We start from the raw sequence: 15,221 nt of genomic DNA on the forward strand, positions 1-15,221 counted from the left end.
CATTGTTACTCTTTGGTTAAAGAAAAAATAAAAGTTTTTATTCTTATAAAGTAACTGCAAAGTAAGTAGGTAGTAAAGTATAAAAAATGAAATTAAAATTACTTAATTCGACTCATTTACGAACAATTGAAGAACAGTACTCATCTCAAGTCAAACTAAAACATTTTTGACAGATTTTTGTGCACCGTTTTCTAAAGAATATCAATTCACAAAGCTAAATCAGAATTTGTACATTTAAGGTATCAAATTATAGGATGGAAATTCTATTTTTGAACAAATTCAAGGATTTTAAGTCACCTCATGGTTAGAAAAATAGAGTTTGGGTCTATTATCTAGCTCTGAGTTAATTTTGATTTGTTGGATTTAAAAATTTCTGGCTGAAATTCACCTTAAAAACAGAAAAATAAATTGTGTTTTATTTTTTTCATTTAGTTATTTTTTACACTGAGATTATATAACCTTCTACTACATTTACTGCATTGACATGATGTGACACATGCAGGCTTTTATTTTGAAAGGAAGTCATGTGAACTTCTGTCAAAAAATATAAACTGTTTCATATTAAAAAAAACAACTTATTGTTTACGTTCTAGTAATGCCAAAAAAATAAAATAAATGTAAACAAAATAGCTCATTTGTAGTAATAGTAAAATAACACAAATATAAATCGTATTTTTCTAAATGGTGAACACAAACACAAAATTAGAAAATTTGCAACAAAATAAAATGTCACATCATTTCTCAAGATGATCTATACCCACCAGACATTTGTATTTGTTTTGTTTGAGAAAGTTGAGTATGTTAGTCTTTTATATTTATTAGGGGGAAATTGATTTGGCAATATATCGCGATATTTCATTTGGCAATACTTGAATTGATTTAAAATACTGACAGGACAATATTTAATTAATTATTAATGAGCATCTATCAGCGTCTTCCTTTTGTCTTCAAACTAAACCTCCTACCACTAGTTGGCAGCACAGGACACTGAAACTACACACTCTTCGAGCAGATCTACACCACGACCAAAACAGCAACAAGATCTCGTGAGAACCAGTTTGTGTTAAATGTTAATGTTGTGATCATTAAATAAAATGAATTTTACTGTTCTATTACAATGAAAAACATGTTAATACTCAGGTAGGGTTTGTTTTTTAAGTCATTCTCTTAAAAAAGAGTGGAAAAAAATTGTGATTGGGATATATCGTGATCTGGTGATATGATACGTATCATATCACCAGACTCTTGCCAATACGCAGACCTAACATTTATATATATTTTTTTGGTAAATTTGGTAAATTATAATCCCATCTGATCATGTTTTCATCTCTTGTTAAAGCGTACCCAGATGTATTTTAATTATAATTATGGTGTTTTTAAGCTAAAATCCAAAAATGTGTGTAGTTTTCTAGGACATAGTTTCTGCAGAGCAGCAGTAGTTCCTCAGATATTTGCCTCTGACTTGTGTTGTTGAGTAAGTCCGCCCCACTTCCCATCTCCCATCTGTTTATGTGCCCTTCCACCAGCTTATAGCCCCTCACAACCCGACCTAACATGACGAAGCAACAAAAATGGCGAGCAATATTGGAGCTATCCGGACGGTAATGAGGTAAACGAGGAAATATATAGAGCAGGTTTTTCAAACTGCTTCTGATTCACAATAATTTGAATAAAGAAATAGTCAGAAATGCAATAAAATCGAAATGTTCCTTATATTTGTCTATCATCATTGGAAAAATGCCACAAGAACACTACATTTTATCAATCTTTCATGTAATTCATACCTTAAAAATATAATTTCTTTTTGCTGATTCTACATTGATAAAAGAATATGAACATACATCTGCTGCCATTCACAGTCAATTCTTTAAACTGCATAGGAATGCTACTGGTTTATTGTTAAAGTTATATAAAATGTGCACTAAAAATGTATTTTTATCAGTTCACTTGGAATTGCCGCCTGGACCCCAAGGACCCAGCGGTGGTTAATATTCAGTCTGGTTGGGTCAATGATTTCCTTTTGTGAGATTTACATCGTGAAACATGGCGTGTGGGGAAACAGGCTGTCTCACAACGGCAGGTTCCTCTTTTCCACCCTGAGGAGAAATGCCCGGCCCGCTCATTGTTAGTGATCTGTTACTGAGCCCACAACAAAAGACTTCTCTCCACAGCTTCCTTTATGAGAAAAACCAACAAAGACAACGGTGGAATTCATGTCACAAAACCTCCACATGTTTACTTCTGCTATCTATACTCCATGTCTAAAAAAGTGAGCAGTTGGTTTTTGTAAAACAAAGACACCTGTACAGGTGGGGAGGCCCGAGCAGCAGCTGTGAAGTAAAGCAGGAAAAAAAAATCACGCAGAGGAAAAATGGGGAATTCCTCTCCTCAATGAACTTCACTGTTTGATGTAACATGTGATCCGATTCACCTGGCTCTCCACGATGGTTAAAAAAACTCCACATTCCTTGAAAATGTACTCCCAGAGTTACACAACTACCAAAAAAAAAAAAAGCCGACAACCAGAGAGTTGAATTTGTCCCACTCTGTTTATGCAACCCTATTTGTAACCGAATCCCCGTTTTTAGAAGAAGCGTGTGACGGTCTGCCACCAAACGCAGGCTCACCTCTGCTCCCTGTGAGGGTCGGGTGTCCCACAACAATGCGTGTCCTGGAAATGAAGGAGAATGCTTCACAAAGGGGCATCGTAGGCTCCACCTAGCCCCCAGAGGCCCACTCTTCGTGTCTGGTTGATGATGTTCCGGAGCAACAAGACGGTGCACAAATCTGAATCTTCTTGTGTCTATAAATAAACTCTGGTTAATTATCAGCTATAATATTGATGGGTGTTAGTGAGAAATATTTGACTATCAATTTTTTTTATGGGAAAGGAACCACACTTTTTTTTTATTATTTGAGAAGATTAATCAGATCTCAACCAGAAAATTGATTAAAGGAACATTTTATAGCTAAATTTATCCGATCTGAACTCTGAGATGTCTCTAAAAAGCTGCTCTGGACGGCTGATCTTCAGGGTTAAAGGTCAAGGTGGGAGCTTTGGACAGTGTCTAAGTTTTTGATCAGAGACCACAACACACCCAAGGGCCCGGCGGAGCAACTAGAAAAACCAGCTTCCCAAGATTATGAGAGAAGCAGCTCAGTGAGCGAGCAAGTCTCCACCTCCTCGCGGCTCTTGCTCCGCCTCCTCACTTAAACACTTTCACACAGAAGCTTGACTCCAAACTCCCGGAGTGTGTCTGTTCCTCACAGAGCAATTAAATAGTCAGTGGACGTTTATATATATATAAATATATTGTTTTTTGGAGTAATTTTCAAACTCCACCTGCCGTCCCAGGTGGAGCATGCCCCCCTCGGTGTGCTGAGGGGTGGGGGCTCTCTGACTGCTCAGGCTCCCTTCAGGGAAGGTCTTGAGCCGGATCCAGAGACGGAGCAGCTCAGTAAGTAACTGCCTCTGGGGGCTTTTTTTGTTGTTGTTCTTACTCAGCTGTTTGTCTCAGTTTTTAGAACCGGGATTCCTAATCACAGAGGTTCAGGTGAAAGGGAATTCTGTTTCATAAAAAAAATTAAAAAAAATAAAAAAAGGCGGTCCTGTCAGACAAGTGCACTAATCCTTACGGATAAGTGGTTTTTCGGTGGATCAGCTGTAAAGCTCAGTCATTAGCTGTTGTGAAATGTACTAAAATGTTTCATCAGAGGTCTTTATGAATCTCACTGCCATCCTGGTGGGAGGAAGGAACCAGAAATGCATGAAAAGTTGATTATCTTGTCTGCATTTCAGCTCAAACTTCTCTTTGTTTTTGCATTTTACTTAGATAACCAGATAAAAAACTGTTTTTTCTCGTGTCACCCATAAATAAATATAAAATACAGCAGCAGACAGGTTTGAGCATTTCACATGTGTCTAAAATTTGTAGTTAAATTAGTTATTTTTTTCTGATTTTATGGCTCTTTACTCCAACTTAGTGCTAATTTAAAACCTATCATGCAATTTTCACCCCCTAGCCCTTATAGGTGTCCACTTATTGGTCCAATCACACTCACAGAAAATCAATTTGTCAAGCTTTTCATACCCTAAAAAAAAAAAAAAAAAAAAAAAAAAAAAACAGACAAAGGAGCAGCTGGGATTAGTTCCACGTTTTACTTTGAAATATTTGTAGCTTTCTGAAGTAGGTTCTTACTTTAGATAATTATTCAATGGGGATTATTTAATTAAATGAAATATAGTTTACTTAAAAAGTGATTAAACATAAGAAAACTGATTACTTTTCTATATTTTCTTGTATCTTTTCGTTTGTTTTCCTCTGCTCTTCTGGACCACTTTACCACTTAACCTTGCAACTCCCTTTCTGCAATTTTCTGCTCTTATTTCTCACTTTTTCCTGCCCAATCTCACGTCCATCACTGAGTGATGATCGTCTGATTGGGGTCAATAAATGTCAGCGTTAAATCCCTCTGCTTGTGCCACAGCTGCAAAAACAAACAGCACATCTGACCACGACATGAATGGCGCCCCGGCTTTGAAACCTAATTTCATGCAGCTATAACAAGCGGACCCCCATGTTAATAACCTGCTCAATTATTGATGGGCCATTTCACAGGGGTCAACCCCCCCTCAGCAGCTCTGTCTGCTCTCTTCATGGCCTGCAGAAGTAAAAGAAAAAGAGGAAACAAAGCTGTTCCCGTTCTGCACAGACCAATAAATGATTTGTTTACTCAGGGAGGAAGAAAGGATATTAAATCCACAGCGTTTGTAGGGAGCTGCGATCTTGTGGAACATCAAACATACAGTAATACCAGAGAGAAGACTCTCTTAAGGCAAAATACGAAAAAAAAAAGAAGGAAATGATCCAATAATAGTTTGAAAGATGAACTTTAACTAACTAGCATGACTCATGTTTGAAGTGAAACAGAAATCGTTGTTATAATGTTTTTTTCTAAAACCAGAGAGTCAAAGAGTTTTTGTCAGGAGTAAACGTTCATAAACAAGCAAGGAATGTTAATGTTTTCAATGTTTTTTTTTTGCTTTTCTTGAGTCTAATTTTTCATATTTTTATGATTTTGCTTCAAACTGTGATGTGTGAAGCAGCATAAAGGTGTGAACTTGTGTTTACACACCTTTGACCTCACTGCTTTCTGTAACTTTGATGGATCTCCATGTTTTGTGTTAATTTGATGCCAGGATCACTTTTTTTTTATCTTAAATGTTTTTTCATGCAAGTCTTTTTAAAATAGTTTTTTGTTTAAATAGTGCTGGTCTTATGAGTAATATGTGAATTTCAGTCAAATCACCGATTTGTTAAGTTAAAACCACTTTTGTTTTTTCTTTGTGCCTCATTGGAGAAAAACTAAATTTAATCCCTAGAAAAATGTTAATCCTGTAAATGTTAAATGCTCATTAAGTGTTTTTAGGATCTTTTAGACACATGAGGCTAAAAAAAGCTCCCTTTGGATGTTTAAGCTATGGAAGAGCAAAAATCAATTCTGCGATTTGCTTGCAGTCAGACTCATAAGGTGATAATTTACTGCCAGAGGGAAGAGAGATTCTACTAAATGAGATAAATATTTTAGTTTAATTGTAATATTAAAAAAGTGAACTGCTGAATTAATAAATCAGTTTATTTTATGACAAGTCACTTGTAAACATGTTTACAAGGTAATTAATGAAAAACAATTAAGTTATCATCTTGTTCTTCACTTTCATGTTAAACAAACGAGATTTATCTTTTCACAATAAAAACTATTTCTTTTAAAGTGCGCATAACTTTACCTGTATGAGAACATTTTTTAACTACCTGGTAGTTAATCATTAGTTTCTTTGTCAACTCATAAAACGATTGAATGATTAGTTTACAGTTATAAAGTACAATGTTTTCTTAAGTTGTGGGAAAAAAATTACTTACACTTGATAATTATTTTTTCATAAATTAGTTTTCTTTTACTTAAATAATGTTTTGTTAATAAGTTACATATTTAATAATCATAATATAAATGCTTCAATGGAGGTACACACAAAGAAACCAGGGAACAAACACTTTTGTAATAATCACTAAGTATTGGTTTATTACCCAACTTAAAACCATTAACTAGAAGTTATGTAAAAAAAAATCAACACTGAATTACAAATATCATAAAATATTTAAAGGAATTAGCATGTATTCAGAATTGATGCTCAACAAGTCATAATTTGTGTTTTTTCTGACTTTGAACTGAGTTTTATTAGTTGAAATCTGTTGGGTTGACTCACTAATTTATTCTAGGTTTACTAAAATCTGTACTTTAAAATAAAAGTGACATTTTTTGTTGTTATTAACGAGAAAACCTACTAAAATCTACTTATCAATCAAACCATATAGGATTGCTAAAATATTAAATAGTGAGCTGCTCATTAAAATAAAGATGAATGCAAACATAAAAAATGTTAAAAATTCAAAATATAAGAAAAAAAAAATTATAGTGAGAATAAAAAGTTGTTTTTTAAAATGAAATTGTTATGAATACTTAAAATTTTTTAGTTGTTCAATTAGTCATTTGTAAATTGTTTTTAACTTTCCTTGTACCAGTTATTTTACCCTATTATTAGATTTTAGTTATGATTATAGTTCGATTTTGTCTCTTAAATTTTATGCAAAAAGGTTTTTATTGATTTTAAGCTCAAATATTAAAAAACAGCATTTTTTATCCATTTTTTACTATTACAAGCACAAAATCAAGCTTGTGTGAACTGAAGTGTAAACTTGTTTTTTTTTAAATTGATGGAAATCATTTCGTTTTGTGTAAATGAGACAGAAATGATGAAGAAGAGCACATGGACGCTCTCCAGCATGAGCTGCTGTCTGTCTTTTCCAGTTACCACAACAGTTGTGTTGCTAGCTGTTTGCAACACATTAAAATATGGCCACTTATCAGGCGCTGTCACCTCAGTAAACAGCAAATGTAGTCCATATTGTTATTAATTGCTGCACCTAATGGTGTGTCAACAACTGGAGAGGCTGTTGTGTAATATTTGCCATCAAGCAGGATGGTGGATAAGACTCTGGGTACACCAGAGCACCAAGCATAGCCTTCATGGAACTGTCTGTCGTCATAAAAGTCAGATGAAGGAGAATCCGTATCTTTACATCGGTGCTGGTTTCTCAGGTGATCTGCTGTAAATGATCATTTTATATGTCCTGCAGAACATGTACAGCTTGTAAATGTTTGGTGATGCTTTTAAATGTTAAAGTTTCTACCTCTGTTCCAGAATTTGTCTCACGGTTGCAGTTCCAACAGCAACCACTAGAGGCAGGTTGCAGAAGAGAGCAATTTTCAATTGGTGCTTGGATTAAAAAGTCAGATTTTCGACCAAAAATAAATGTACATACAGACTTATTTCAATGAAGATTTTAAATACAGATCAATTTATTGTCCTATAAAGACAATTGTGGGATAAATATAAAAAATGTCAACTAGAGCTCAAATTGTCACATATTGGAAGGGAATAAATAAGCAGTCAGTGCAAAAATATTTATAATTAACTGAAATGAAATTTCAAAAAACCATCTTCCGTCCATATCTTTCTGACTACAACAGAAAAAAATGCCTAGTCAAAATTTTGCTAAATCCACCAAAAACTAGCTTCACTTCTTTACTTTGGTATCATTAAAAAGCACCAAATATCTTCAGTAGATACCAAAAAGAGTTAAATCTGTTGAATGCTGTGGTTGGGAGATGTTCAGGTTTAGAAGATATGCCTTTTAACTTTATCCTGCTGAGGGTCTGTTTAGGGCAGTGGCGGATTTATCAGTTTTGGAGCACGGGGCGAACAATAAAATGGGGGGCCTCTGCAGTGGTTGCAATTATTTCTTTTTTTAGATAGATAGATATCTATCTATCTATCTATCTGTACAGTAATTCCCCCTTTATTCGCGGGGTTAGTGATCCCGCCTGCGCTCTGGAGGGGTTCTGCTGTGCGGAGATACACCTCAGAAAACGCAGCACCTCCTTTAGATGCAAAAATTTCATACAAGCGTCTTGAGTTGTCTGTGTTTTTGTGATGCATTGGAAGAGTCACGTGACTGAAAAAAAATCCACAAATATGTGAAACGAACAAAGAAACGCAAATAAGCAGATGAACACTATATATATATATATATATACTTTATACGCTGTATATATATATATATATATATATATATATATATATATATATATATATATATATATATATATGTGTATATATACTGTATATCCTGTATATATACATATATATGTATTGTTTATATTGTATTCTCAAAATAACAATTTTCCTAATTTTTTCCTTCAATTCTGTTCTTTTTCCAGTTCTGTCTTTCTTCCAGCAGTAATTTTTGAAGCTTAGCAACACATTTTTTTGCTTCCTCTTTGCTTTTTTCACAGCTGGTTGATAGACCCTTTTCACGGGACGCCACACAGCGCCGGTCAAGTGCAGACTCGCTGCCGGTGTCTATTGTGTAGAACGGCAAAGCTGACGCTGTTTAAAGCAATTTTACCTGAATAACAAATGGTACCCTAACCAATTGTAACAGAAATTTGAACAATATTTATTTTAGAAATATCCTACCTGGTTGTATTTGTTTTTTCCTTTTAGATTGTTCACAAATCAAAGTTCAAATGTCAGTAGTCCTGTCTGTAGTCAGAATGCAGCACAGCTGCTTCCAAATATTCCTTTGGATTATATTAAATGAGTCGTGGATTATTTCTCTCTGACAACCCGGTTAAAGTTTGACAAAGGTTACAAATACTTCATTGAATGCTGCTTGTTTGGTTATGAAGGTAATTAGGATTTTATTCTTTTAATCTGTGCTAATGCTAACGCTAGCAATAGCATTAGCTTTGGCTATGAGACGTGGACCTGCAGACGATGTTTTCTCACCAGTTCAAAGTTGTCAAAATGTACGTGCTCACATAAACATTGTTAACAGAGCAAATGTCAGACAATTCCAGCGTGTCTGACATTAAAGTAAATCTTATTATTGTTGTAATGTTTTCTACTGCGGTCAGTGAGACGCTGTTCGCTCAGCCGTGGTTCTAGCGTTGCTCCCCTTTGCTTTTGTTCATAACTGTGTCTGATCTCCGTGAAAATAAAGGTAAAAAATGATGAAATTAATTAAAAACTGTTGCCAAAAATATGAAAGTGACTATTTCCACGTAATATTATAAGAGACAAACTTTTTTTACTTGGCTGGTGTTATTTTGAAAGCTGAAAATATGTGGCTCGATTGCTGCTTTTAACATTTTCACTGAGCCAAACCATTCCTGTCTTCACTATTATCCTCTAAAATATCCCGTAGAACAACAAATACATTTATCCTGGGAAGAGATTAAAATGCTTATGGTTAATGCAGTGATGTGTGTCTTAGCTGAATGTGGCCAACGTGAATTTCTATCAGCTTTTGTGCTTGATCGCACTTGAAATACGTGCAAATAACATCAGCCAAAATAGAACCCCTTAGAATAATATCTGCTCAAACGAAAGGTCAACATTTTGAATAAGACACCAAATATTGGAGGATTATTCAAATTTGTATTTAGATTGGTGAACGATCTAAGACTGATAATACAGTTTGACAGGACTTTCATGAAAATAAATATACATTTTTCTGTTGACATTTTTAAGGTTTTATTATTTATGCAAAATTTTGTCAAACAGTGTTCAGTTCTTTGGTTTCCTGGTCTAAATCCATCACACTTACAGCCCTGTCGCCATTTTGTTTGACGTCACCGTGAAAAGGGTCTATTACCGCTTTTTTCTTTTCAAACTCTCAGTTAGTCTCTCTGCTAGCTAACTTGGTGTTGCCAGAATGTTCCATTACTGCATATTTACGGGGGAGGATGAAACACTTTTATTTGAGATTTTTGCATACTTTTTTTGTGTATCCTCCGGTTTGGGACCACTCTTCGTTTATTTTTTTAAATAAAAATTTCTAAGTCAAAATTAACCAATTTGCATGGGTTGTACTGGCTTCACTTTCCTCCCAGCAAAGATGTTGAAGCCTCACTGTCAGAAACACTCCAACAGGCTTTAATTGTAATACTTGAGTCGGAAGCATGTCTTTTCAGATGATAATTAACATGTTTCCTTTCCAAATTTAGCCACTTGGCACTGTGGCAACGCCTGTTGTTGCTGTTTTTGAATAACAGAGCGCAATGTTGTCTCACTTGATTTCAGGATTAGTCACTGCACTTGTTAAATGATGGGTGATGACTGTTAAATGAGGCTGTCATCTTATCTTTAATAGGGGCCGAAAGGGGGTGACGTGGGTGACTTTTATCATGAAGTCAGATATTGGTGTCACTGGAATGACTCATGTTTGCTCTCGGTTTTACATTGAAATTTATTGGGGAGAAAAGAGGAAGATGATGTTTGTCCACTTCCTGTGAGGTGCAAGTGGAAAATCAAAGTACAAATGACAATTCAAAGGCTGGAGGTAGCTCTCGTAAAGCCTCGTAGTCTCATATATTTTAGGGAACTTAACTTTAAAAGGGGACATGAGCTGAGCTGATGCTTCAAGGCGACCTATATCTCTTATATGGGACTCACAGTGAATCTCTCTGTAAGTCAGACACAACAAAAGTCACAACCCAGCAGATAAGATGAAGATAGTGATCACCAGGAATGGTGACGCTCAGATTTTTCTGATGGAAAGAACAAAACATTTAAAAATAGTCTTTTTTAGGAGTCCCAAACAGATAAAGAAGCATTGTTGGTAAATATATTTTCAATAATGATGTAAAATAGATTATAGATCATGACGACGTCAAAGAAAAAGGCGTTTAGATTTCACCACAATCGTGTCTCTCCATCTTCTTCTACTTTTTACATTTTTAGAATATCTCCTTGTAAATGTCCCCATTTTGTTTTTCCTAATGGAAATGTGTCTTCAGCTACTGCAGGAAATAACATTTCTGAGAAATAAAGGCCCAGCTCCAGATAAAAGCACAAAAACAGGAGTCTGGAGGGGGTTACGTAACCGGATTTCCAGCAGAAACCGACGCCAACTTCCTAGAATCAGAGCTGATTGATTAGCAGCCCATCACCAGCCCCGCTGTGGAGGGTCGATCACTTCTGCATGTGGAGGCGATGTCAAAATTGTGTTTGAGGGGCTCGAAATCTGTTATTGACAAAACCCTAAATATTCTCAAGATGTGAGAATGAAACACAAGCATTTTAAGAAAGTTATTTTTACGTTATAGTAAAATAAACTCACCATACCTCAATTAGAATTGTATTTTCCCAAATCAGTTTGATCAATTTATTTCATTTTATAAACAATTTTATGGGTTGATTGGATTAACAATTGATCGATCTGGTTGAATCATAGAAATTGATTAGATTGATTCATCTTTACACCCCACTGGAAAAATGGTTGCAAAAGTCAAATACAGTTCAGAATACAAGTGATCACTGAAATTGAAAATATTTACATTAATAGGATTTTCAAATCACTTTTCAAATCAACTTTAAATAATTTAATTTGACACAAATTAATATATGCGTTTCTAACCCTTGAACCAGACCAAAATTACAATTTTTGTTGCAAAACTCTGTGATCTTTAATCTTGGGGACACTTTTTCATTTATTATAACAATTATTCGTTTTCATTTGAAGTTTTGGAAGAAATTAATAGGAAATTTGATTTGCTCTCCAGCACGAAATGTCTTAATGCATTTTATTTGAGGCTTTGACAACACAAAAATATTAATTTATTCAACTTAAAATGTAATTTTAAATCTATAAACCACATGCATGTTATTGATTAAGTGATTCTTAATTTTACACTTATTGGGTTGAATTTCTCAAAACTGAAAGTAGAACTTGTACCTTAAAACATCAGTTTTTGCAGAAAAAGATTTTAGGGCAAAGCTGTAAAAAAAATAGCGTTTAGCTTTATGTGACCCTTAAACGACACTATCTGAATCACAACAGTGGCTCCTTGTGACTTTTAAACTGTAATGTCACAAATTTAACGTGATGTCACAATTGAACGTTTTTGGTCTCCAACTTTCTTTATTCTGTGTTCCATGCCTGTTTTCTGAGCTAAAATATGTTATTTTCTGTTGTTTTTTAGGGCCTCTCTGAAGATGTCTTCTGTCTCACCTGTGACCTCCACTACAGTCACATCCAGCACTACGGCCGCCACGAAATCCCAACAACAAATCCTCATCCAGAGTAAGTCGATCCTAATGAAACACATGGAGGTGATTTGAGAGAAGCCTCATAAATCAGCAGCTGCGTCATGCACATTTCTGTGGGTTGTTTTCAGGAGTGGCACGCATGTATTTGTTAGAAAATATTTGTCATTCTCAGCTGCTTTGTGAGGCTGCGGCCAACACTGCAGGGAGGGGAGGAAACTCACAGTACAGTAGCATTATGAGCTGCCAGAAAACATTTTAGGGGGGAAAAAGGGGGACTCACCCTTTGACTGTGTTCACCTCCTTTTAATTTTTTTTTATTTTTATGTGTGTCTTAGGCTCCGGCGCCATGATAGCTATCATTGTCGTTGGCCTCATTATCATTCTTGCCGTTCTACTCATCATCATGAAGACATACAACAGGTACGGCTGCATTCCAGCTCTAAAGAGGGTTCAGAGCTGGTTGGTTTACATGCTTCATAGCGAGGAAAACCGGTGATCCTCCCAATATTTAAATCAGAAATTACATTTAAAAAAAAAACGAATAAATGTTTGTTCTACGGATGTAACGATTCATGATACCAAAGATTCCATTCATATCAAAATCTCTGGTTCATTGTCGATTTTGGTTCATTTTGAACGATCCAATTCATGGACATAAAATCGATTCAGGACATTTTTTAGAAAAAAATTCAACCTGGTACTGAACAGTTCTTGCAACATAATAAAATGTACAACCAAACAAGTAAATAAGCAAGAAGTAATGGCAAATCAATTCACATTTTAGTTTCACAAAGTTCATCCCACTGTTGTTTTTCCACTTTAATATTATACAAACAACATTAAACCACATTAGATGGTCAAATATCTTCCATGTGTTTCCACATCGAATGATGACTTCATTATTTTGATCCACTTGATCAAGTTATAGTAAAATAAACCTGCCATGTTTTAATCCAGGTGTTTTTTCCAATATCTATTTATCTAATTTTAAAAGGATTTTATAACAGTATAGTTCAATTCGATCATAAATTTGCCTTAGACAGATTGATCTGGTTTATTTATTTTAAACCTTTATTTAACCAGGTGAGCTATTACGAACAAATTCTTATTTACAAGAAGAATTTGATAGAAATCAATGCATTGATTCATTATTACAGCCTTAGTTTATTGTTAATTAACATTTTATCCTGTTCTCATGTTATATTGTTTTTGTCTTTTAATCAAAAAGCAATATAAAACAACAAATAAATCATTTAAAAGTTAAGTTACTTAGCTAATTTTCTTGGTTCAGCTTTACTTGAATAGCTTTTTGTATCACTGCTTTTATTTTCATTTTCATGTTGTTTCTAACATGGTGTTTTTCTGATATTTAAAGAAAAATAATCCTATAATTGCATTTCCTGAGTATTTTTTATTCAAATTATTGTGAATCAGCATCCACTTGCAGACAAATAGATCCATGAACGTCTTTGTTTTCCTCAATTCAGCTGACATCTGGATCAAAACTGTACAGCTGGAACGCTGTCGTCATTTGGTCGTCATTTTTGTTGCACCAGTAATGTTAGATTGGGGGTGTGAGGGGCCATAAACCAGTTTGTACACGGAAAGTTCAGTTATGGGTGATAGAAAGAGGGGCGGAGTTGCTCCACGCCAAAAGTCCCTCCCCCAAAATAGAAAATTTGTCCTAGGAAACAGCATTTTTTTGGCCAAAATTATGATTCTATGACTTGAAAAATCACTGGGAGTAATTTTAGAAAATATTGATTGAAGTGGGACTTAAAGTAATATAATTTTGGATTATTTTAATATACTTAAATACTGTTTTTACTTACTTTGTCCTCCACTTTCTTGAAAAAATATATATTTTTACTCCATATAAGCCTGTGTTTATAAATAAATTGGTGCAAAATAATTTTTAAGAAACTTTTTTTTTTTCGTTTTCCAGGCGGACACAAGCGTCCAGACTCCTGGGGGTCAGGTCGGGCTCCAAGCCTCGTCCTAAGGTATCTCAGTCCACGGCTCAGAGCAGCCTGCCTCTCAACACCTTTGGAGTCAACTCCATATCGGGCAGCATCACCCACTCAAACCCGGGCTCGGAGAGCAGCTTCCGGCTACCCAGAGTGGAGCTACCCAGCGTGGAAGAGAACCGCATGGAGCAGTTCAGCACCAACAGTGACTCCACCATGGTCACCATCCACGAGCCGACCCCGTCAGGAAACACATAGCGCGTACTCATAAACTTGCTGTCAACTCTAAACCAGACTGAGATGTTGAATTGTCGTTGACCACAGACTGCGCCGACTGAATCCTGGGGAGGTCTGTGTTGTCTGATCTCCACCAGCTCCACCCTGATGCTCTAAGGATGAACAAAATGTGACCAGAAACAGACACAGTGGATTTTATGAAGGATATTGAAGTTTTTATCTGGTGGATTCAGTGTTCAGAATAAAAATGCCATGATTTTCCTCAGTTGACTAAATTTAAGATAAAATCTTAAACAACTGTGACTCTAAAACTGTCGATGTCAAACTCTTTTCAGTGGCATATTTTGCAGAGGCAGCATGTCCTCATCCACTGTTTTGGAAATTTTATTCCACTATGTGTATTTCTGCATTAAAAAATGTTATGACTATATGTTTTTAGAAGCCCTTTTAGAAAAGGTTTATAATTTAGAGAAGAAAAACTCACATACCAGTATGACTGAGTAGTTATGTTTCTTTTAAATAATGTTTTAAGAAGTTACATTATTTACAAAATCTTGTTTACCTGGCGTCATGCTGTATTCGTCCTCTTCTTAGATATTTGTTTCTTTCTTTATGGCAATCAATAAGACAGTAATGTAGTGTTTTTGTACTGTAGACAATAGATATATTTTTGTTTTTACTTTTCCTTAACCATAACCTATTTTTGTTCATCCCCGCCAAATTGAAACCAAAATACTTTGCACTTTATGTTCTCTATATATTTGTAATATTTGTGGTTTCACTAAATTAATGTTATAAAATAAAAAAAAATGTGTTATTTTTACCTGTGAGTGTTTTGTGTT

The 15,221-nt window shown here is 35.0% G+C and overlaps 1 protein-coding gene across 1 annotated transcript; it reads left to right on the forward strand.

Annotated features, from left to right (window-relative positions):
• The first annotated feature begins 1,806 nt into the window (after positions 1-1,806).
• On the forward strand, positions 1,807-15,202 carry LOC112146693 (non-compact myelin associated protein). Its single transcript, XM_024272661.2, has 4 exons — positions 1,807-3,458; positions 12,109-12,209; positions 12,511-12,595; positions 14,121-15,202. Exons 2-4 carry the CDS (start codon positions 12,122-12,124, stop codon positions 14,398-14,400), a joined length of 453 nt encoding a protein of 150 aa, XP_024128429.1. The 5' UTR covers positions 1,807-3,458; positions 12,109-12,121; the 3' UTR covers positions 14,401-15,202.
• The last annotated feature ends 19 nt before the right edge of the window (positions 15,203-15,221 follow it).

The sequence above is a fragment of the Oryzias melastigma genome, linkage group LG22 (genome assembly GCF_002922805.2).
Source record: "Oryzias melastigma strain HK-1 linkage group LG22, ASM292280v2, whole genome shotgun sequence".
Classification (NCBI taxonomy): domain Eukaryota; kingdom Metazoa; phylum Chordata; class Actinopteri; order Beloniformes; family Adrianichthyidae; genus Oryzias; species Oryzias melastigma.

What these genes read in the sequence shown, in the direction of transcription:
- LOC112146693 (XM_024272661.2), top strand. Translation starts at nt 12,122, where the DNA reads ATGTCTTCTGTCTCACCTGTGACCTCCACTACAGTCACATCCAGCACT. An exon ending in ACAACAAATCCTCATCCAGA is followed by an intron (nt 12,210 to 12,510) that starts GTAAGTCGATCC and finishes TGTGTGTCTTAG; the next exon opens with GCTCCGGCGCCATGATAGCT. An exon ending in ATCATGAAGACATACAACAG is followed by an intron (nt 12,596 to 14,120) that starts GTACGGCTGCAT and finishes TTCGTTTTCCAG; the next exon opens with GCGGACACAAGCGTCCAGAC.